Consider the following 20,473-nt stretch of genomic DNA (forward strand, 5'->3'; position numbering starts at 1 on the left):
TCTTCTTAAGCAGAGATCGAGAGAGTGAGCCGGCTCGCAAGTCGAACGAGAACGAGAGGCTCGAAAAGGAAGAGGACCGAGCGGTCTCGTTGCCAGGCACGGACTCGGGGGACGCTCGTCGGGCGCCAGCTACAACCTTCCGGCCGCCTCCTCGCCGCCCTGACCTGCACCCGACCCCTCGTCTGCCCGGCCCACCCTCGCCTCCTCGCCTCGCTCGCCAGCCGAGCGCCACCCGTCAAACCATCCCACGGGCGCCTTCCTCGCCGGCCCTCCCTCGCCCTCGCCCTCGCCGACCTCGTCGCGGCCGGCAACAGGCACGCGCTCGACGCGCCCTTCTTCGTGCAGCTTGCCGAGGTGCTGCAGGAGCGAGTGGGTCGCTGCTGGGCGGAGCGCGGGCGGGAGCGAGGGAGGGTAGATGAGCGAGGTGAGGCTGAGAAGGGGGACGAGCGCGGTCGGGGTGGGAGGAGGGCAGGGGAGGGTGACGATATCGGAGGAAGAAGGAGGAAGAAGGAAGAAGGGGAAGGCGGAACGAGAGGAGGAGGAGAGGGGAAAGAAAAGGAAAGGAGGGTCAGTGCGCGCTCGGTGACGGTCGGACGAGGTCTCCCGTCCTCGAGCAAAGCCGAGAGGGACTCGAAGAGAGAATAGAGGAGAGAGAGAGAAGAGGGGACGCACTCTCCCGCCGAGATCGCCTCGTCGTCCTCCTTGGCCCTCTCCCTGAGCGCGTCGACGACCTGCTTCTCGCGCTCCTCGCGGTGGTGCCGGTACTCGGCCACCTTGCTCGCCGCGTCGTCGCACGGTGCGCCGTGACCGGGATAGAGCGGGACCTTGTGGGCCGAGCTGGGCTCGTCGGCGCCGGGAGAGGAGGAGGAAGAGGGGGAGGGAGAGGGAAGGAGCGCCGAGATGGCGGCGAGGGACGACATGTAGGCCGACAGGGACCCGAACACGGACGAGCCGTGCCCGAGGATCGTGTCGGCCGTGAGGAGCGCGAGCGGCGGTGGTGCCGAGGCGCGAGAGGCGGCGGTCGAGGAGGAGGGGTCCGAGCGCCGCAGGACGAGGCACACCGAGTCGCTCGTGTGGCCCGGCGTGTGCACGACCTCGAGCTGAACGGGCCCGTCGTCGCCGTCGTCGGCGCCCGTGCTGCCCGAGCGCTCTGCCCCGCCGAGCGCGAACCGCTGCCCGTCGACGAGCGGCCTGACCGCCCTCGTCGCTCCATCTCTGACGCCCGTGCCGTCGCCCTCGTCCTCGCCCTCGCGCGCCACACCCTGCGCCGGCTCGACCCACCCCTCGCGCACGGCGCGCTCGAGCTCTTGCTCAATCTCGGCGTCCTTGCCGCGCTCGGACGCCCACACGCCCTTGGCGTCGTCGCCCGCCGCCGCGCAGGGCACCTTCCACACCCTCGGCGGTGCGCCGCCCTCGCGTGCGCGTGCGAGGGCCTCGAGCGTGTGGGCGAGGGCGCGCACGTGGTCGCCGTGCCAGTGGGTGAGGACGACGTCGGTCACGCGGGCGGGCTGGGTCGGGTGCTGCGCGAGGGCCGAGGCGAGGTGCGCCGTGTAGGTGGTGAGGGCCGAGGGGGCGAGAGGGGACGAGGACGAGGGGCCGGTCGTGTCGACGAGGAGGAGCGAGGGCGAGCGTGGGTGCTGTGCGAGGGCAAGACAGGGTTGAGTCGAGGGCGAGGCTGAGTGGGTTCGAGGGAGAGAGGAGGACGCACGTGGACGAGGTACGAGTTGGTGCCCTGGAGAGTGAACTTGCCCGGATTCTGTCGCCGATCCACGAAAAGGTAGGTCAGCGGGCGGGCTCGCTAACGAGGAACGAGCGCCTCGTTGGCCGAGAAGGTGTCGCGCCGACTGACCTGGCCGAGGATGCGGGTGAGGTAGGGCGACAACTGTCGTGCGATCGTAGAGAAGGTCAGTGTGGGCTTGAGAAGGTAGACTGGGCGGAGAGAGAGGGCGCACCTTGTCGAGCGGGTCGAGGTCGGGGAGCGGTGGTGGAGCCGAGGCCATGGTGCGGTTGAAGCGGGTGGCCGAGGTGGACGGGAGCCTAGTGAGGCTGGTGGGAGCCCTTGCGAGGCTGAACGAGGCGAGCGCCAGTGGGAGAGAGAAGCCGGACGGGCCGGAGGATGGCGCGAGGTGGGGAGCAGCTCAGAGGACGAGCGAGGCGAGGCTCGGGCTGCGCAGGGCGGGTCGGTAGCTGGGTGTGGGTGTACGAGCAAGCAGGATGGTGGTACTGAGCAGCTCGTTGCTCCAGTGTGAGCCGGTGGACGAGAGAGAGCCTGACCTTGGGCGACAGGAGCTCGTCGACCGACTCATCCTCGCTCAAAGTCGAGTGCAGCGCACCACAGACTCGCTCAGCAGCCTGCTCTTCGCCACCACAGCCCTCCCGCACCTCGGGCCCCTCGTTCCCTCACCCGCCCGACCTCGCCCTCGTCTTCATCTCTGCTCGCCCCATCTCTCAACTCGACCCACGTCGCCCTCACCACACCAGACCCTCAAGCACGGGTGCGTCGACCATCTCTCGCCCACCTGCTCTCCTCCCGAGCCGGCCACGGCGGCTCGTACCCAGAACTCGCCCACTGATCCTCGCCTTCCTCCTCCCAGCAACCCTCGCCGCCATGAACCCCGCACGTCCCCTCGCCCAGGCCGTCGCATCATCGACCCAGTCCGCAACAGCAGCAGCAGGCGCCACAGCTGCCCGCACAACGCCCAGGCGCCGCGTCCGCCCCTCGGCCTCGTCCTCCTCGGCAACAACCCTCGTCCCGCCCTCGCGCGACCTCATCGGCCCGCCGTGCCCGCTGTCCAACCTGCGCCCGGTCTACTACGCCCCCTTGTTCCCCTCGCTCCACGCCGTCGCCTCGCCCTCGTCCTCGTCGACCCCGTCCTCGTCACGCGCCGCCCACCCGTACTCGCTCTCCGAGTTCCCGACCGCGTCCCCTTCCTCGTCGTCCTCGTCGACCTCGTCCGCGCGCGCCAAGAAGCTCGCGCGCCTGCGCGACGTCCAACACGAGCTCGCGACGGCCGACCTCGCGTGGCGCCTCGCGCGGTACCGCCTCGACGCCTTCAACCAGGCTTTTTGGGCCCGCCACAACGCCGAGTTTCTCCGCCAGCGCGACGCCTTCCTCAGCCGGCAGCAACAGCAGCAACAGCACGCCTCGTCGCACGAGGTTGGCGCAGCAGGCGAGCCCGGCGCGGCAGAGGCGTACCCGCCCGGCCCGAGCGCCGCCCTGTCGCCCGTCGCCGGCGGCGCGTCCGACGTCGCGCTCGCGTCCTTTTACGCCGCGTACCTCGAGCACACGCGCGCCGACTATGCGCGGTACAACACGCAGCTGTGGCGCATGCAGGGCGCGCTCCTGTGGCCCGCCGTGCGCGCCGAGGCGAGGCGGTGGCGCTGGAGGTGGGAGTGCAGGAGGGCCGGCGTCAAGCCGCACGAGGTGTGAGGGTCTCTCGATGGTGGGCGAGCGTGTGCGAGCGAGCGAGCGAGGACGAGGTGTGCAGGTGCGGGTGCGAAGTGGGCAGCTGTAGACGGCCTCGGTGGTGCACTCTCTTTTCTCCTTCTCTCTCCTCTACGTCTCTGTACCGCGAGCGAGTGTGACGCAAGCCCTCGAACGAGAAAGAGCGAGTGTGACGGCGACAACAAGTACGGCAGCGTTACAGGGTGCGAGGGAGGGAGAGACAGAGTGCGAGGTGGACGAGGGAGGCTGTCCAGGGGAAAGAAGGGAGCCCATCCTCACGCCGTAACACGCTGGTCGGCCGTCGAGAGGCACTGCTGCACGACCGACAGAAGGTGGTTGTTCTCGAGCGCGGCTGCGGGCGAGCGAGAGAAGGCGGTTGAGCACGCGCTCTTCAAGCCGAGGAGAAGCAGAGAGAGTGAGCATGGACGTACCTGCAACGCGCTCCTTGTCGTTGAGCTGCTTGTTGACTGCGAGCGTCGACGAAGAGACGAGGGTCAGTGCGGCGCTCGAGGCGACGAGGAGAGCGAGAGGGAAGCGCAGGCCGTGACGCACCGGCGTTCTCGCTCTGATGGGTGCCCTCCTTGACCTTGATGTCGACCTTGAAGCGCTCGGGCAAGCTGCGGAGGAGGCGCACGCGCAGCGAGAGGCCTGTCGGGCCCGTCGACAATGTCAGCTCGCCGTCCTCTCGCTCGCTCGAGAAGGCTCAGGTCCGAACAAGGCGTGGACAGGCTCGACTCACCGATGAGGGTGGCCATGGAGCAGTGCGGGATGGTGGGCGTAAACTCGACGAGGACCGAGGGGCGGGTGCCGTTGCGGACCGTGATCTGGGGGGCCGAGACGACGGCGAGCTGCTCGAGCGTGAGCGGGTGCTCTGGGTCCGAGATGGAGCGGATGAGGTCTGCGTCGTCGTGGGTAGCTTGTGGGTCAGTGTGGGCCACGAGAGGGAGCGCCACCAGAAAGAGGGGGGGACGACGGACCAAAGATCTCGTCCTGGTCGATCAAGTCCTCGAGGTCGTTGACGGCTGCGAGGTCGGTGTCGGTGTCGCCCGAGAGGTGGTGACCGTGTTCGAGCTGCTGCTGGAGGAGGTGCCACTGGTCGAGGTCGTCTTGGAGGTCGAGGTCGGCGAGGCGAGTGCGGCGAGTCGGGGCGTGGGACGCGGCGTGGATGGTCGGGTTGGCGTTGTCGGGACCGGTGGACGACATGATGCTCTAGCTGGTAGTGCTTGGCTAGCGGTAGAGAGAGAGAGGGAGCTGTTCGCCATCCTCATCGCCTCGCGGCCGAGGTGATTACGGCTCTCACGAGCCATGGCAGCAGACGGCGCCCTGACGAGCTGAGCCACCACCATGACCGACCACTGCACCCTCACCGTGCACACCTTCCACCCGGTGCCGCCCTCGCTCCACCTCGACCCGGCCCTCATCGCTCAGCGAACCCACCGCGCTCAGCGCCTTGTGCGCTCGCTGTGGGACTCGCCTGCCACCGCGCACTCGGCACCAGCGTGCAGGCTCGACCCGCCCCTCGAACCCCTCGGTCCGTCCTTGCTTTCCCTCCCTTCCTCCTCCCCGTCCTGGCCGCCAACTCGCTCACCTCCCTCCCCGCAACAGCCGGCACCAAGTCGTACTCGTCCGCCCCACCTCCAGAAGCTGCGCCTCGTATCCTCCGCTCGGCCCACCCTCGGCCCGCCACGACGCCGATCTCGCCGCGCCAGCTCCCCGCCTTCTCGCACTGGACCGGCTCGCCCTCGTCCTCGCCTCCTCCTCCTCCGCCAGCGCCAGCACCCGCCCGGTCCAACAAGCGCCGCGCCTCCTCGCCTCAACCCGCACCGACGCAGGGCATCCTCAAGAAGCACCCTCGCGTCGCCGGCGCATGGAGCGACGCCCCGTCGACCGCACCTGGAGGAGGGGCGGCACCGGGTCGCGAGCGCAAGCGTGTCCGCGTCGAGAGCCCGAGGAGCAGCGAGGCCAAGGCGGCTGCGAGGCGGGCGAGCTTCGGCTTGGGCGGGGCGGGCAGTGCGGGCGGCGATGCGGGTCCGAGCGCGGGCTCGAGCAGGGCGAGGGAGCTCGTGCCGCCGACGCCGCCGATGCGGCCCGTCTTCGTCGAGCCGGCCGAGCGCGAGGAAAAGGAGGAGCGGGAGGAGGAGGAGCCAGAGCGCCCGGACCTCGCTCGAGAGGCGATCCAGCGCTGCATCCCCTACGTGCGTCGACGGTTCCTCCCTTCGCCCTTCTGCGCTCTCTCGTGCGCAGCAGACTGATACTTCTTGGACTTCATCGCGCAGCCCTACGCGCAACCCGCACGTCCACCACGCCCAGGCGAGGCGCCCAACCCGGCGCGGCAGCACCCCGCACGCGTCCTCCACTCGTTCGTCGACCCGCTGTGGACGTCTGCGCCCATCGCCGTACCCCTCTCGCGCACCGCCACCACCTCAGCCTCGACCTTGACGTCGCAGACCCAGACCCAGACGCATGGAGGCGCACACTCGACCTCGTCCCTCCCGCTCGACTCGCCCGCGACGCTTGCCGCCCTCGCGCCCGGCCGGCGCGGCGCATGGCTCCTCCCGCTCTCGGGCCCGCTCCCGAGCTTCGTCGCCTCGTCCTCTCCCTCGTCCACATCGTCCTCGTCCGCCGCCAACGCCGCCGCGACGACGGCACCCGCCGTCCCCGCCTTTTTCGCCCGCCCACCTCATCGCCGACGCCGCTCGTCGTCGACCTCGTCCACGAGCGCGACGAGTACTACGAGCAGCCGTGACGCTCACGGGCACCGCCGCCTCGAGTGGACCGACGCGCGCGTGCGCGCCGTGTGGGACTGTGTCGCGCAGCTCGGCGCGGCGGGCGGCGCGTGGGGCGTCGTCAGGTGCGACGCGTGGTGGCCGCCTGACGAGGTTGAGGGACCGGGAGATGGAGGGGGACGAGGCGGCGGCGGGCGAGGAGAGGGAGCGGCGGGACGAGCGCGAGCCGGCCGAGGAGGAGCAGGAGCAGCAGACGGGGGCCCGAGCGCCTGGCCGGCCCTGCTGCGCATCGCGTGCCCGGCGCACCTCGCGCTCGCGCTCCGGGGCTTGCTCGCGCAGGTGAGCGTGAGCGCGCTCGTGCGCGCCGCGCGGCGGAGGACGGCGGCGGCGAGGAGCGAGGGAGGGGTCCGAGCGGGCGAGGGAGGGGAGGAGGACGATGCTGGGCCGCAAGAGGGCACGGCCGAGGACGACAGCGACGAGGAAGACGACGACGACGACAGGTTCCTGAGAGGCAGGAGGCTCGTCTGGGTCGACGAGGAGGGCGCGCCGGTCCTCATCGCCTGAGCGACTTTCTCAACTCGAGCGAGACATGCTGCATTGCGAGAAGTTCTACCATCTCTCTCTTTGACGGTCTGCGCAGAGCATGGTCTCTCGACAGTCGAGGAGAGGAGAGCGTCGTCGCACAGGCCCTTGCACGACTCAGTACCTCCCGCCGCCTCCTCCGCCGTACCCTCCTCCACCGCCGCCGCCACCGTTCCCGTAACCCCTCGGCGGCCCTCCTCCTCCGCCCGGTCCGCCTCGTCCAAAGTCGTTCGGCGGCCCAAAGCCCGGCGGGAGCGGCGCGCGCTGCCCCATGCCCGGCGGCGGACCCTGCCCCATCGGCGGCATCGGCGGGCCGCGCCCAAAGCCCGGGATCGCTCCTCCTGCTGGTCCTCCTCCCGGTCCTCCCGGTCCACCGCCGCCCATGCCCATGCCCATGCCCGGCGGCGGCAACGGCGGCCGGCCCGAGCCCATGCCCGGCATCGGCCCTCCTCCTGCTCCTCCTGCTCCTCCTCCCGGGCCGCCCATGCCCATCCCGGGCGGCGGCGGCGGCGGCCGGCTCGTGAAGCCCGGCACGCTGCCGGCAAAGCCGCTCGGGCCGCTGCTGCCGCCGTTGCGCTGCTGGTGCTGGAAGCCGGGCAGGGAAGGGCGGTCGTCGTCTGCGAGCGATAGGGCGAGGCGATGGGGACGAGGCCAAGGGTCGAAGACGGGCGAGAAGGAGGAGGAGGAGGATGGTCGAGGGTGGGAGGGAGGAGGGGCGAGCGCAAGTCAGTACGAGGAGAGAGAGCGAGAGGGAGAGAGAGGGAAAGAGAGAGCGAGAGGGACGCACCGTCGTTCCTGGACCCGAGTGGCGGCCCGCCCATCTGCATCTCGACCTCCATGGCCCTCTCGCGCCCCAAGTGGAACCGGTCGCCCTTGCTCCTCGTGCCCGGCCTGCCCCGGCTCCAGAACCGCGTCGTGTGGTCGTTGCTCGCGCTGACGAGCAGGTGCCCGAGAGGGTGGTACGCGAGCGACCACACGTTCGAGTCGTGCGCAAACTCGAGCGTCTCCTTCGGGTGCGCGTCGGGGAGCGACCAGTGCAGGATCGAGCCCTCGGACCCGCCCGAGACGAGGACGTCGTCGTGATGGGGGTGCCAGGCGACGGCTGCGTGCGACAGAGAGCGTCAGTACCGTAGGACGCAGAGAAACTCTGTCCTCCCCGCGCTCGCCAAGGACGAGAGCAGGGCGAGGGAGAGAAGGGGTGCGAGCGGCCGACGCACAGCAGACCTCCTTCTTGTGCCCGCGCAGCGTGACAAACTCCTTCATGGCGCGAATGTCGAACACCTTGACGAGCTGGTCGCGCGAGGCAGTCGCGACCATGTGGCCGTTGGGCGACCACGCGAGGGCCTGGATCGTGTTCTTGTGGCCGTGGCTGCGAGCGAGAGTGCGGGCGCAGGCGAGGACGAGGGGAGAGTGTCAGATCGTGTGAGAGAGACGAGGTGTGGCGCGGAGGTAGAGTGAGGGCGAGGGCATGAGGGGAAGTGGGCCGAGGAGGAGGAGGGAAGAGGGAGAAAAGGAGGAGCGAGACACGCACAGGGTCGACAGGACGTTGCCCGTCCTCGGGTCCCAGAACTTGGTGAGGTTGTCCTTGGACCCGGACGCGAGCAGGCCCTTGGTCGGGTGCCACTTGACGCACTTGACGTCCCAGCCGTGACCTGTCGAGGGTGGGAGGGCGACGACCGTGAGCGCGCGCTCTCGCGAGGAGCCTCGTCGAGAGAGATCAAGAGAGAGAGAGGGAGGCGAGACGCACCGGTGAGGACCCTCTCCTCCTTCATGCGCTCAAAGTTCCACACCTTGATGACGCCGTCGTCGGCGCCGGTCGCGAAGCGCTCGTCATTGGGCGCCCACGTCGCGTCGCGGATCGCCTCGTTGTGGCCCTGGAACACCTGCAGGTTGTTCATGTTCTGCTGGAAGTATTTGATGACGCCGGCGTTGTCGGCGCTCAGGAGCCACTGGCCCGAGTGCGACCACGAGAGGGCGCGCACGGCCGAGTCGTGCGCCTGCGAGCGGGAAAGAGGGCGTGAGTTCATGCGCTCTGCGATGTACGGAGAGATCGAGCTGCTCGGGCGAGAGAAAGAGGGGACGGACCTGCAGGATCGTCTCGAAGTTGAACGTGAGCCCGTTCCAGAGCGTGAACTCGCCCGAGGTCGAGCCCGTCAAGATGCGGCGCGCATCTGGCGTAAACTGCAGGACGTTGAGAGTCAGTCGTCGTTCACCTCGGCGCACAGGGCACGGGCCAGAGGACGAGAGGAGGGACGGACCGTGACGACGTTGACCGGGCAGCGGAGCTTGTTGGTCGACGTATGGGCGTACCGAGAGCAGAACGAGGTCGAGAAGTTCTGGTACGCTTCAGGCGGTAGCAGCTGTGGGTGTGGGCGAGCGTCAGTAGCTGTCCCGGCATGCGAGCCTGCGAGAGGGTGGGAGAGGGAGGACGGACGTCGACGAGGCACGAGGGCTGGTTGCGGATGAAGAGCTCCTGGTTGTGGGACGAGCGGACGCTCTTGTACTGCAGGGTGGGTCGGTGTCAGTGTGTCACCTACCGTGGACCGGGTCGAGGAGGAGAGAGCTGGACGCACGATCTTCCAGCGCTCGATGCCGCCGTAGGGGTCGACGGTGCGGCGAGCGCGTACGCGTTGGCGCTTGCCGTCGTGACCGAGTTTCTCTTGGGCTGCGAGCTGTGCGAGCTGCTCCTCGCGGGTGTCTGCTGGAGGGGGTTGCGGCGGCTCGTCGAGGTGCGAGGGGAGCCAGGCGGAGGGGAGAGGGGCGAGGGAGGGAGCTGTCGGGGCGAGGGTTGCGGGTGCTCGCGAGTCGACTGCAGCCATTGCGAGCGTGCTCACGGCGCGTCACAGGCAGCTCGGGCGAGTGAGGCGGCGAGGTTGGAGATCAAGGTCGCGAGGAGGAGGAGGAGGGCGTCTCCCTCGTCCACACCGCCCCCGAGTGCGCCAGTGTAGCGTGCACCAGCTCGTGTGAGCCTTACTCGACTCGGAACACCCGCCAGTCGTCGCCCACCACTCGCCGTCGCCGTTCCCATCTCCCCCTCGCCTCGTCCTCCCCCTCCTCGGCTTCGTTCCCGGGTCCACGCCTGCGCTCGCAGACAGCGCGTCTCTTGAACTGGTGCGCCCTCTCTCTCTCCCTCGTGCCATCGCCACGCTCACTCACTCCCTCGTCGCAGCTCAACCCTCACCTGCCCGGCTCCACCTCTCATCGCCGACCCCGAGTAAGTCGCCCTCCCTCCCTCCTACACCACCTTGCCGACTGTCACCCTGCACGTCAACCTCGCCGTGGACCTCGCCTGCACGCCTGTAGCGCCACAGGCTCGTCTCGTGGCGCCTTGCCCGCACTCGGCCTCGTCCTCCTCAGCCCTCGACTGACGCGCTCCCCGTCTTGCAGGCACCCGACTCGAAGCACCGCCCTCGACAATGGCCGCCCGCAGCCCGTCGCCCGCCCCTCGGGGCCGCACCGACGAGAACATCTTCCTCTTCGTCCCCAACCTCATCGGTCCGTCTCCCTCTCTCTCTCGGCCCCTCTCGACCGCCGTTCCTTCAGACTGACCACTTCCCCGACCCCCCGCAGGCTACACGCGCGTCATCCTCGGCGCCCTCGCCCTCACCTACATGCCGACGCACCCCAAATTCTGCACCTTTGCCTACTGCGTCTCGGCCCTCCTCGACGCCGTCGACGGCGTCGCCGCACGCGCCCTCGGCCAGACGAGCAAGTTTGGCGCCATCTTGGACATGGTGACCGACCGGTGCGTCCGACCGCTCACTTCCTCTCGGCGGCGACGGCTGCACCGTCTCCTGCACCCCGCGCTCCTTCACCCGAGCGCGGCCTGCAGGTTGTGCCAGCGCTCGACCCGTAGCTGACACTCATCGACGCCCACAGGTGCATGCTGTCGTGCCTCCTGTGCTTCCTCGCGTCGGCGTACCCTCGCCTCGCCCTCATCTTCATGTTCCTCATCTCGCTCGACTTTTCGTCGCACTACATCCACATGTACGCCTCGGTCGCGAGCGGCAGCACGAGCCACAAGAAGGTGACCAAGGAGCAGAGCTGGATCCTGTGGTCCTACTACAACAACTCTGTCCGTCCCCCTCTCGCCTCCCCTCGCTCTCCTCGCCCCACGACTGACCGGCCCTCGTTCGCGCTCACAGACAACCCTGTTCATCTTCTGCGCCGCCAACGAGCTCTTCTTTGTCGCCCTCTACGTCCTCAACTCGTACTCGGTCCCGCTCCTGTCGTCGTTGCCGTCGTCCTTCTCGCCCTACCTCGTGCGCCTCCCGAAGCCCGTCCTCAAGGCCCTCCTGCGCGTCTCGTGGCCCCACCTCGTCGCCATCGTGTGCGCCCCGATCTGCGCCGGCAAGCAGATCATCAACGGCGTCCAGTTTGTCAAGGCCGCAAAGCTCCTCGCGCGCAGCGACCAGGAGGAGCGCTTTGCCACGAGGCAGAAGAAGGCCTGAGCGCCTGCGTCGAGCGTGCGCGAGGGCGTGACGCCGAGTGACGTCGAGGTGGCTCGGTCACGGCGGCGAGGTGCGTCGTCGGCGCGATGCAAGTGCGCGAGGAGGGAGGAGGAGGAGGAGCGGCCAAGGGGCTCGAGCGTCCACGCGCTTGGGGCCAGCAGGAGCAAGGAGCAGGGACGGACGTGCGGGAGGTATAGAAAAGGTGGAGCGGCAGCGAGGCGCGAGCGGGCGGATTAATCAGAGCGGCGGCCGTCGAGGGCGAGGCGGAGCGGCGCTCGGGTCGGCGAGCGCGGCCTCGTCACTAGCTCGCGCGAGTCCACGTTGTAAACACTTCTCGTTCTTCTCTTTTGGCTCCCTTTCACGCAGAGAGGCGTCCTAGAGAGCTGCAGCTCGGCTAGATTCGCTCTCGCTCGGCGTCTCTCTCCTCGTCGCAGTCAGAGATCTCAAAAAAGTCGTTCCACCGCCCGCCCGGCCCATCTACGCGTCGTCCTCGTCCGACCCGACACTCCCACTGACGCCCCTCGACCCTCCTCCCGCCCCGCTCCTCGTCCGCCGCTCGTGCACGCGCCCATGCCGCTTGAGCTGGTCGCTCCTCCCAAACGCCTTGCCGCACCCAGGCTCGGCGCACACGTACCTGCGCTCCGAGCCGTGCGTGCGCACGTGCTTCGACAGGTTGGACGACTCGGAGAACGAGGCGGTGCAGCCCGGGTGAGGGCACGCGAACGGGCGAGAGCCGGTGTGGGTACCTGCGGGCGTCGACGCGGCGAGGGGACGGGAGGAACGAGAGATGCGCATCGTCAGGATCGGTGCTGAGGTCGTCGGAAGATACGCAGGAGAGGAAAGAGAGAGCGGGACGCACGCTTGTGGATCGTGAGCGCCGACGCGAGCGCGAACGCCTTGCCGCAGCCCGGCTCGTCGCAGACAAAGGGCCGCTCCTGCGTATGGACGCGCATGTGCTGCACGACATGAGAGCGAGTCAGTTGCAGGCTCAACGAGATGCGGCGTGACGAGGCCGGCGCCGAGGAGGAGGGAGACAGAGGAGAAGCGCACCTGGGTGAGCGTGAGCGACTCGGAGAACGTCTTGCCGCACAGCTCGCACGCGTATGGCCGATCACCTGTTGACGATAACGCAGAGTGTCAGTGGCCTTATCGGCACGGACGACGAGGCCGCCGCGAGCCCTGATGGCGCTCGTCGGGCTCGACGGCTCGAGAGAAAGGAAAGGGCACAGGACGCACCGGTGTGCATCTGCAGGTGCCGCATCACCTTCTGCCGCTGCCTGAACACACCCTTGTCCTCCCTCGCGTCCCGCCTCCTCTCCCACTCCTCGTCGCCGAGCCCCTCGCCGTCGCCCTCGCCGCTCACGCACGCCGTCGACCTCTCGCACCCGGCCCACTCGCACGTGTACCGCGCGCGCCCGCTCCCGACGTGCGCCGTGCTCAGGTGCTCCATGAGCTCGCCCGTCGTCGCAAAGCTGAGGGCGCACCCGCGCCAGTTGCACGCGTGGAGCTCGCTCGGCGGCGCCGGCGCCGCGACTGCGCCGAGGTCCAGGTCAAGGCCGAAGCCGGCGAGTGCAGCCGACGACGAGGAAGGCGAGGGCGGTGTCGCGGCGTTCGAGCCCGGATGGAGGGCAAAGGCGGCGGATGACGAGGGAGGAAAGGCGGCGGGAGGAGGAGGAGGGGTGCGTGCGCTCGCCGTGCTCGCCTGCGTCGACGTGCGGGTGCGCTTGCCCGTCGCAGCGCCGACAGCTGCGGCATGTGCGGCGCCGTAAGGGTGGTGGTGCGGGTGGACGTGCGCGTGGGCGTGCGAGTGGCCGTGGTGGTGGGCGTGGGCGTGTCGGGGAGGGTGCGCGTGCGCTCGAGGGTGCGCATGCGGGTGCGGGTGCCCATGAGCGTGCGCCTGCGGCAGGCGGCTCGACGCTGCGCCGCCGTACATGCTCGCGACGAGGGCGAAGAGCTGCGCCTGCGCGCTCGACGACGCGGACGGCGGCGCCGGTACGGGCGCCGGGGCGAGCAGGTGCGACGCGAGCACGTGCGCGACGAGCGCCTCGTGCGACTCGAACGGGTTCCCGCCGGCGGGGCAGTCGCGCCACTCGCACACGAGCGCGGGCGCGCCGCCGAGCCCGGTGGGCGCCGGTGTCGACGGGGCCGAGAAATATGGGGCGGAAGAGGTCGGGTGCGGCGAGGCGTGAGGGTAGGACGTCGACGGCGGGTGCTGGTACGGCGTAGGAGGGCAGGGAAGGGCGCCGAGGTGGGTCGAGAGCTGGGGCAGGAGGTGCGCGTAGTGGAAGAGGAGGGACGGGTCGAGCGGATGCTGCTGCTGCTGCTGGAGCGTTGGTGGCGGTGGCGGCAGGTGGAGCGACGTGTGCGAGTGAGTCGAGAAAGGGACAGGCGGCGGTGCGGGCCCGTGCCCGCTGTCGAGGTGGTGGGCGTCGGCGCAGTGGATGTGCTGCGGCAGGCCATGGTGCTCGGCGTGCGCAGACGGGTCGAAGCCGGGGCCTTGGTCGTGCAGGTTCGAGTCGCAGCAGCAGCAGTTGATCTGTCGACCAGGAAAGGTAAGTCAACTCGGCGCGACGACGAGAAAGGAGAGAACCGCTCGACGCACGATGTCCTGGATCGTCTTCTCGTCGAGACCGCGCAGCAGGCCCTCAAGACCGTCGTGCCCTTCATCATCCATCTGCGCCGCCGCCGCCGCCGCCGCCGCCGTCGCCGCCTGCGCAGCCGACGTCTGGTCCGCCGCCGTCCCGCTCGTCCCCGCCGCGCTCGAGCCGCCGGGCAACTCGCCGTGCAGCGCCATCGTCGGCTGCGGCTGCGCGTGCACCGCCTGCCCGTCGTTCGTGATGAGGCCGAGGCCGCCGCCGACGCATGTCGGGCAGTCGTCGGGCGGCGGCGGCGGCAGGCCGGGCGCGCACCCAGGCTCGTCGCACGACGCGGCTGTGGTCGCCCAGGACGGCAGGCTCGGGAGACCGCAGCACGGGTCGAGCGCGAAGCTCGATGCTGTCTGCGCGTGCGAGGTCGAGGTCGAGGGCGGGGCTTGGCCGGTCGCGCACGCGGCGCAGTTGTCGAGGAGCATCATCTGGTCCCACGGGACGCCCTCGCCGTCGTCCGAGCCCGACCCCTCGTGCGGCGTCGCAGCACTCGTGCTTGTGCTCGTCGGCGGCGCGCCTGCACGCGCGCCGCTGTCGCCGCCGGACGAAGACGACGACGAGGCCGGGTCGGCGAGGCAGTCGGCGTCGTCGCAGCACCATGCGAGGTGCGACTTAGTCGAGGCGGGCGCGCAGGCGGCACAGTCGGGCGGTAGGAGCGCGGTCGAGGTCGACGCGACGGGCGGGAACTGGGCGAACGACGACAGAGGGGAAGGGAACGCTGGAAGCGGACAGCACGGGAAGGCGGCTTCTGGTGGAGGGGTGCAGGCGGGGCAGGCCGACGCGCAGGCGTTGCAGTCGGCGTCTTGCGGGTCGACTGGTCCAAGTCGAGGCGCGGCCGAGGCTCCTGCGAGGTCCTCTGACGCCGCAACCGGGACCATCTCGACTCGAGGGCGACGAGGACTGTGGGCTCGCCCGGGCGAGTGTGCGGCGGCGCTGGTCGGCTGGATCGTGGGCCGAGAGGTAGACTGGTGGCGGTGCAGCGTGCACTGGGTGCTCTCGTGCGAGTGAGCGGAGGAGAACGAGGCGCACAGATTCAGTGAGGACCGTCGCGGTCTCGCAGGTGGAGAGCCGGCAGCGCCTCGTCTCTCTCAATGTACAGCTGCAGTCGGGTCATTCTCGCTCTGAGAGGCTCGCACGTCTCTGTAGCTGAGCAAACCAAGCGTTCGAGGCGATGGTGTCGGGCCACTTCTCGCTCTCGTCCTCGATCGCTCGTCACGCGGGTCCAGCTTCGACCACACGCCTCGCCTCGCTGTGCACGCTCGCCCAGGGCCATGGCGCAGCTTCACTCGACCACGGACGCGCGACCACAGGCGCAGGCGACGCGCCGGCGACGAGCGCGAGGCCCACCGCCGGCCCCGACCAACTCGCTCATCCTGTGCCTCCCGCCCTCGCGCGTCCTCGACCCTCTGCTGCACCTTTTGCACGCCCACTTTGCGTCGGCGTACGGCACCCTCCATGCGTGGACCCCGCTCGTCAGCTTTGGGCGCGTCGTCGCCGTGTACGCGACCGAGGACGAGGCGGCGCGGGCAAAGGGCGAGATGGACGGCTTTGTGTGGGAGGACGAGCACGAGCGTACGGTCGAGCAGTGCGTTGGCCTCTCTCTTCTTCTCTCGCCTGCGACAGAGCGAGCGAGCGTGCGCTGACTGCCGTTGCCCCTCCTCGTCACCTCCGCCTCGGCCGCCCCCTCCTCTCCCTCCTTCTCCTCACTCCCGCCTCGACAACTTTACCTTCGACCGCCCACTTTTTCCACCGCCATGTAGCCCGCAACCACTGCGCGTCTACTTCGGACCCACTTTCCCCCTCGACCGCCTCGCCTACCTCCCGCGCACGGCCGGCCACCCTCCTCCCGCCTCGTCCCTCCTTGAGGTGCCCGCCTCGGGAAAAAACTTCCTCATCTCGCCCCCGGGCTCACCGCCAGTCGGCTGGGAGCAGATCGAGGAGGACGCGCCCAACCGCCGCACGTTCCACGACGGCGACGCGTCCGACGACGAGGTCGACTTTGACGAGCTCAAGAAGGCCGGCGGCGGCGACGACGGGCGGTGGGCCGACGAGCTGTCAAAGGCGCTCCGGTTCTTGAGCGTCCAAGGCGGCGGCGACAGCGACGACGACGAGCTCGAGGGCGACGACGTCGGGCAAGAAGGCGACGACGAGGTCATGGCCGACTCGGACTCGGGCCGCCAACCTCGCGCACCCTCGACCCACGTCGTCCTCGCCCCAGCACCCATCCCTCCCTCGTCCAGCAATTTCACCCGAGGCGGCCCCGACTCGCCAACGCTCCTGCGGCCAGCCGTCACCGTCTCGTCGCCGCCGACCGCACCTCGTCGGGACTCGTCCTCGTCGCCGCCGCCGACCGCCACGCCCCCGCCTGGCGCCACCAAGATCACGTCGGTCAAGGCGACGTTCGAGTCGATGCTCGGCAACAAGGGCGGCGCGCACTTTGCGCCGACGGCGCGTCCACCGGTCGCCTAGCCTCCCGAGGTCCGTCTCTCTTTCCCTCGGCCCTCTCTACCTCCCTCCTACCCCTGGCATGGACACGATGCCAATATTTATTGTCTCCAAATCGAAATTCGTTGAATTTTGCGCATGAGGACACTACTTCAACCCCCTGATCCTGCCCAACTCGCCCCTCTCGCGTCCTCCCTTTCCGAGGACGTTCCCGAGGACGTGACCGCCGCGCGATGCACCCCAAGGCCGACATCGAAACAGCGTCACTGACCTTTCTAGACCCCGTCGTACAGCTGCGCGACCTCGTTCGTCGCCGCGTGGCTCGGACCTCGACCAACTCGGTGGGCAGGACACCGACGAGGGCGCCGTTGACGGCAACAGCTACGGCGCCTCTGCTACGCTCGGTGAGCCCCGCCTTCCTCTCTTCCTCTTCCTCTCCCCCTCGCGTCGTCGTCGTCCCTCTCGTCGTCGTCGTCGTCGACCGGCCCCACCCGGCCTCGTCGTCGTCGACGTCTCCAACGTGATGAACTACATCTCAGACCTGTACCGAAATGCTGCCCTCCTTTCGAGGTTTCTCAAGGACGGGCAGCCGAGTGGACAAACCGATTTGCCTTTTTTTCTGACCCTCCTTCTCGAGGAGGACGTCGCGACGACGCCGAGCACCTCGCCGAGCCTTTGGAGCCCAGTACTGACTCTGCTTTGCCTCCTTGCCGTCGTGCGCAGCTTGTCTCGGGCGTCGCCGTCGTTCTCGAGCGTCTGTTCGTCCATTCGAGTGCAATGCCGTTCCGCGTCCCTCGCCTCGGACCAGCCTGGCTCTCTCTCGCTCTCTCGCGTCCCTCGTCCCGAGAGTCGAGAGCCGTCCCGATCACGAGCGAGTGCGCCGGTGCTGGCCTCGCGCTTGCGAGAGGGTGAGTCGTGGGACGAGCGCCAAGGCCGCCTGCTCTTTCCTCGCTTCGTCCGCGCCCTCTCCCGCGCCGGCTCGCTCTCCCTTTTCGTCTGCTCCACCTGCTCGATCGACCTCGCAGGACGACGATGTCGCTGGGGGCTGCCGCCGTCGTAATCGTGGGACGGTCGCATCCGCAGCCCGAGCGTCCGCAGCTCACTCGGCGACGGCACGTCGGGCAACACCTGGAGCTGCACCGGGCTTCATTCTCCTTTCATCTCGCGGGACCGAGATGAAGAAGACGCTCTCTCTCTCTCTCCTTGCGAGCGGGAGCCGAAAGCGTGGCTCCGAGCGAGGCCCGTTCGAGGAAACCGGTTCCGAGCCAGGAGGAGAGGGCCGGTACGGCGTTGCGCGGGCTCTGGCTCCACGCGTGCGACGGCAGAAGGCAGCTGTGAGGTTGCCGGCCGAGAAGCCGCAGCCGTGATTGACAAGCGCCGTCGCGCGAGGCGAGAAGAAGAGGAAGCGGCGTTCTCGCGCGCACGGTCCCTCTCGCGCCGCGCTGTCGCCGTCGTCGCTCTCGCTCGCCGCCACTCTCGCCTTGATCGATGCGACTTTCGCAGAGCTCTCGAGTGCCAGAAGCGCCCACAGCAAGGCGCTGGGCGACCGTAGCCGTCGAGAAGCGTCGGCGCCGGCAGCGTCGAGCGACGAGTGTCGAGCTGGAAAGGGAAAGTGGTACGCGGGGGAGACGAGCTAAATTGACGGGCGTCCCTGGACCTGGGCTCTGATTTGCCCGGAACGAGCAACGCAACAGCGTGCGGGGTGGAGCTGTGGAGGAGCTCAAGGGCCGGCGGACTTAGTCGTTTCGGAGCAGTCGCCGCCGCCTCTCCCTGCCTGGTCGTTGCGGTCTTTCTTGGAGCCTCGCTGTTGTTCTCGCCACCACCACCCCAGTCGAGCGCGCGCACGTCGACAGCTCGCCTCTCTCCCTCTCCTCCGACCCTCGCACGACCACCACCGGCGACCACCAGATCCTCCCCATCGCCCGCCCCCCTGGCTCCAGCAGCTCCGTCCAGCCACTCGTACAGTCACCCAGGACGCACACCTCCCCGACCGGCACCCGCAGCCGCCACCGCCTCGTCGCTCCCCCCTTCGACCACCACCATGTCGTCCCTCGCTCCTCCCTCTTCCTCGTCGTCGCCGAGCAAGCCCAACTTTGGCGAGAAGGGCCACCGCAACCTCGAGCCGCCGGCGCCCCTCCCGGCGTCGAGCCGCCCCGTCAAGCAGAAGAACCAGCTCCCGCTCCTCAACCTCGTCAAGGTCCCGCTCCGCGTCCTGTCGCCGCCAAAGGCGACCGGCATGGTCGGCTCGGTCCGCTCGCTCAAGGCGACGCCGTTGAACGACGTGCGCCTCGCCGACGTCATCGCCAACAAGCACCTGTCGCCGCTCTCGCTCAAGGACTTTGAGGTGCGTCTCGTCCCTCCTCCGTCCAGCGTTCCAGCACCGAGCGTCTCCTGACACACACCCTCTCGCGCGACACGCAGGGCTACCTCGTCTTCAAGGAGTACTCGGCCGAGAACCTGTACTTCATCCTGTGGCTCAACGAGTACGAGAAGGAGTACAAGGCGTTCCTCGCCGACCCGAGCGTCGCCAAGAAGGACGCCGCGCCGACGTCGACCCTCGAGCCGTCGACCGACCCGCTCGCGACCCGCACGGCGTCGCACCTCCCCGAGTACCTCGCCGAGTCGCTCCGCCGCGGCCTCGACGTCTTCTTCGCGCCGGACGGGCCTCTCGAGCTCAACCTCCCGCGCGCGACGCGCGACAAGGTCCTCGTCGAAGCCGGCACGAGCGGCGACCCGCGCGACTTTGCCGAGGCGCGCGACATCGTCGAGCACTCGCTCAACCGGTCGCTCGCGCAGCACGCCAAGAGCTGCGTCGCCAACGCCGGCCCGAGGCGCCTCACGTTCTGCTTCTGCCTCGGCCTGAGCATCTTCTGCCTTGGCCTCATCCCTCCTCTCGTCGCCATCCTGTGCGTCCACTCTCTCTTTCTGCCTCGTGCGACGCGAGCGAGCCCGCCGTCGAGAAAAGGCCCTGACCCTTTGCGCCCTCTTCCTCGCGCTGCAGCACCAACCACGCCCGTGGCTACCGCGTCATCGGCCTGCCCTTCATCGCGTTCGGCGCCGCCGTTATGGTCATGGCGCTCAACCGGATCTGCGGCGTCATCTGGCTCCTTGGCGAGGACCGCCAGCTCCTCCCTTGGGAGCTCGCCGCGCCGACCGTCACGTCGGGCTCGATCGTGCCCATCGCGTGCCCGACGACGCCGAGCTCGGCCTCGTCGTGGGAGGACGAGTCGAGCTACGGCTCGGACGACAAGGACGCGTCGTTCCGCACCCAGACGTCGGCCAACCCGTACCCCTGGGAGAAGCAGGACGCGAGCGACGTCACGGCGACCCTCCCGCCCCAGTCAGCGAGCGCGTCGTCTCGTCCGCCGTCGTACCGCTCGCAGGGCCAGTCGTCGCGCGGCGTCGTCCCCGAGTCGGCGCCCGTCTGGGGCCCGGTCACGGCCGTCTTCTCGCCCGACGTCGCTCGCGCCCAGTGGCGTGTCGCCGTGTACGCGCTGTGCGTCGGCGCCGTCGCCATGGTCGTCGTCGGCGTGCCCTTGATGGCCGTGCCGAACAAGTAGAGCCCGCTCTCGAGCTGCATCCCCTTCCGACAACCCCTCTCGCACTCCTTCCCCTCTTTGTCAGTGCCACCACATCCCCCTGTCGCCCTATGTCGCGGATCGCCTCGTCTGTCCTCGTCTGTACTTGTCTCCTGCATCATGGGCTAATTTCGCGAATCGATTTCGTCCTCGAGAGCGGTCTTCTTCCCGCCGCACGTTCAGAGAGAGCGATGGCCATCTGGTGCCGCGCAGTCACCTCTGCAAGGAGCCGACAGTTGCGAGTGCAGCGCACTCGCCGCCTTGGCAGCTTGGGACAGCTGCCCCGAGCCCGGACGTTGCGAGACCCAGCCTGGTCAACTTGAGAAGGTCGACGCGCACGGACCCTCATTCGACGCTGTCGCTCTGTTGGACACGTCTCGAGTGCAGAAGCTCTCGTCTCGTTCTCTGAACAGACGCAGACTTTAAATCGCGTTGAAACAAAGATGCAGGGGCCGAGAGAGCTACATCAAAAGTGCCCTCGTGACGCGGCTCGTGCGGCTGACCGGCTCGTACGCGGACTTGCTGAGCGAGAGCTGGCGGTTGTCGAGCTGTTGTCGAAAGAGTGACGAACATGAGATCAGTACGACGCCGACGAGAGACG

At 69.0% G+C, this 20,473-nt stretch overlaps 9 protein-coding genes across 9 annotated transcripts; 5 read left to right on the forward strand and 4 right to left on the reverse strand.

Annotated features, from left to right (window-relative positions):
• Positions 1-129: 129 nt before the first annotated feature.
• Positions 130-2,000, reverse strand: RHOBADRAFT_43112 (uncharacterized protein; the record flags this gene model as incomplete). Its single annotated transcript, XM_018414176.1, has 5 exons — positions 130-430; positions 673-1,637; positions 1,709-1,756; positions 1,850-1,882; positions 1,953-2,000. The coding sequence occupies 5 exons, from the start codon at positions 1,998-2,000 to the stop codon at positions 130-132; spliced, it is 1,395 nt and encodes a 464-aa protein (XP_018271737.1).
• A 608-nt stretch (positions 2,001-2,608) lies between these two features.
• On the forward strand, positions 2,609-3,430 carry RHOBADRAFT_43113 (uncharacterized protein; the record flags this gene model as incomplete). Its single annotated transcript, XM_018414177.1, has 1 exon — positions 2,609-3,430. The coding sequence occupies one exon, from the start codon at positions 2,609-2,611 to the stop codon at positions 3,428-3,430; it is 822 nt and encodes a 273-aa protein (XP_018271738.1).
• Positions 3,431-3,616: 186 nt separating this feature from the next.
• Positions 3,617-4,648, reverse strand: RHOBADRAFT_52725 (uncharacterized protein; the record flags this gene model as incomplete). The annotated part of the gene is made up of 5 exons (XM_018416479.1): positions 3,617-3,797; positions 3,877-3,912; positions 3,998-4,093; positions 4,185-4,343; positions 4,423-4,648. The coding sequence occupies 5 exons, from the start codon at positions 4,646-4,648 to the stop codon at positions 3,721-3,723; spliced, it is 594 nt and encodes a 197-aa protein (XP_018271739.1). The 3' UTR covers positions 3,617-3,720.
• Positions 4,649-4,789: 141 nt separating this feature from the next.
• RHOBADRAFT_52726 (uncharacterized protein) lies at positions 4,790-6,790 on the forward strand (the record flags this gene model as incomplete). Its single annotated transcript, XM_018416480.1, has 3 exons — positions 4,790-4,976; positions 5,051-5,640; positions 5,722-6,790. 3 exons carry the CDS (start codon positions 4,790-4,792, stop codon positions 6,733-6,735), a joined length of 1,791 nt encoding a protein of 596 aa, XP_018271740.1. The 3' UTR covers positions 6,736-6,790.
• A 51-nt stretch (positions 6,791-6,841) lies between these two features.
• Positions 6,842-9,572, reverse strand: RHOBADRAFT_52727 (uncharacterized protein; the record flags this gene model as incomplete). The annotated part of the gene is made up of 9 exons (XM_018416481.1): positions 6,842-7,370; positions 7,541-7,855; positions 7,971-8,122; positions 8,285-8,405; positions 8,501-8,750; positions 8,839-8,934; positions 9,012-9,113; positions 9,188-9,256; positions 9,327-9,572. The coding sequence occupies 9 exons, from the start codon at positions 9,570-9,572 to the stop codon at positions 6,871-6,873; spliced, it is 1,851 nt and encodes a 616-aa protein (XP_018271741.1). The 3' UTR covers positions 6,842-6,870.
• Positions 9,573-10,169: 597 nt separating this feature from the next.
• On the forward strand, positions 10,170-11,204 carry RHOBADRAFT_13598 (uncharacterized protein; the record flags this gene model as incomplete). Its single annotated transcript, XM_018412147.1, has 4 exons — positions 10,170-10,248; positions 10,324-10,498; positions 10,633-10,828; positions 10,899-11,204. 4 exons carry the CDS (start codon positions 10,170-10,172, stop codon positions 11,202-11,204), a joined length of 756 nt encoding a protein of 251 aa, XP_018271742.1.
• Positions 11,205-11,756: 552 nt separating this feature from the next.
• On the reverse strand, positions 11,757-12,708 carry RHOBADRAFT_3265 (uncharacterized protein; the record flags this gene model as incomplete). Its single annotated transcript, XM_018413047.1, has 5 exons — positions 11,757-11,950; positions 12,064-12,160; positions 12,255-12,319; positions 12,441-12,492; positions 12,568-12,708. Coding segments are annotated over 5 exons (549 nt in total), but the record flags the coding sequence as incomplete, so codon positions are not given.
• Positions 12,709-15,120: 2,412 nt separating this feature from the next.
• RHOBADRAFT_52730 (uncharacterized protein) lies at positions 15,121-17,102 on the forward strand (the record flags this gene model as incomplete). The annotated part of the gene is made up of 4 exons (XM_018416482.1): positions 15,121-15,434; positions 15,610-16,327; positions 16,588-16,698; positions 17,018-17,102. The coding sequence occupies 2 exons, from the start codon at positions 15,121-15,123 to the stop codon at positions 16,316-16,318; spliced, it is 1,023 nt and encodes a 340-aa protein (XP_018271744.1). The 3' UTR covers positions 16,319-16,327; positions 16,588-16,698; positions 17,018-17,102.
• A 1,233-nt stretch (positions 17,103-18,335) lies between these two features.
• On the forward strand, positions 18,336-20,008 carry RHOBADRAFT_52731 (uncharacterized protein; the record flags this gene model as incomplete). The annotated part of the gene is made up of 3 exons (XM_018416483.1): positions 18,336-18,638; positions 18,716-19,200; positions 19,296-20,008. The coding sequence occupies 3 exons, from the start codon at positions 18,336-18,338 to the stop codon at positions 19,852-19,854; spliced, it is 1,347 nt and encodes a 448-aa protein (XP_018271745.1). The 3' UTR covers positions 19,855-20,008.
• Between the last annotated feature and the right edge of the window lie 465 nt (positions 20,009-20,473).

Source organism: Rhodotorula graminis (genome assembly GCF_001329695.1).
Source record: "Rhodotorula graminis WP1 unplaced genomic scaffold RHOBAscaffold_5, whole genome shotgun sequence".
Lineage (NCBI taxonomy): Eukaryota > Fungi > Basidiomycota > Microbotryomycetes > Sporidiobolales > Sporidiobolaceae > Rhodotorula > Rhodotorula graminis.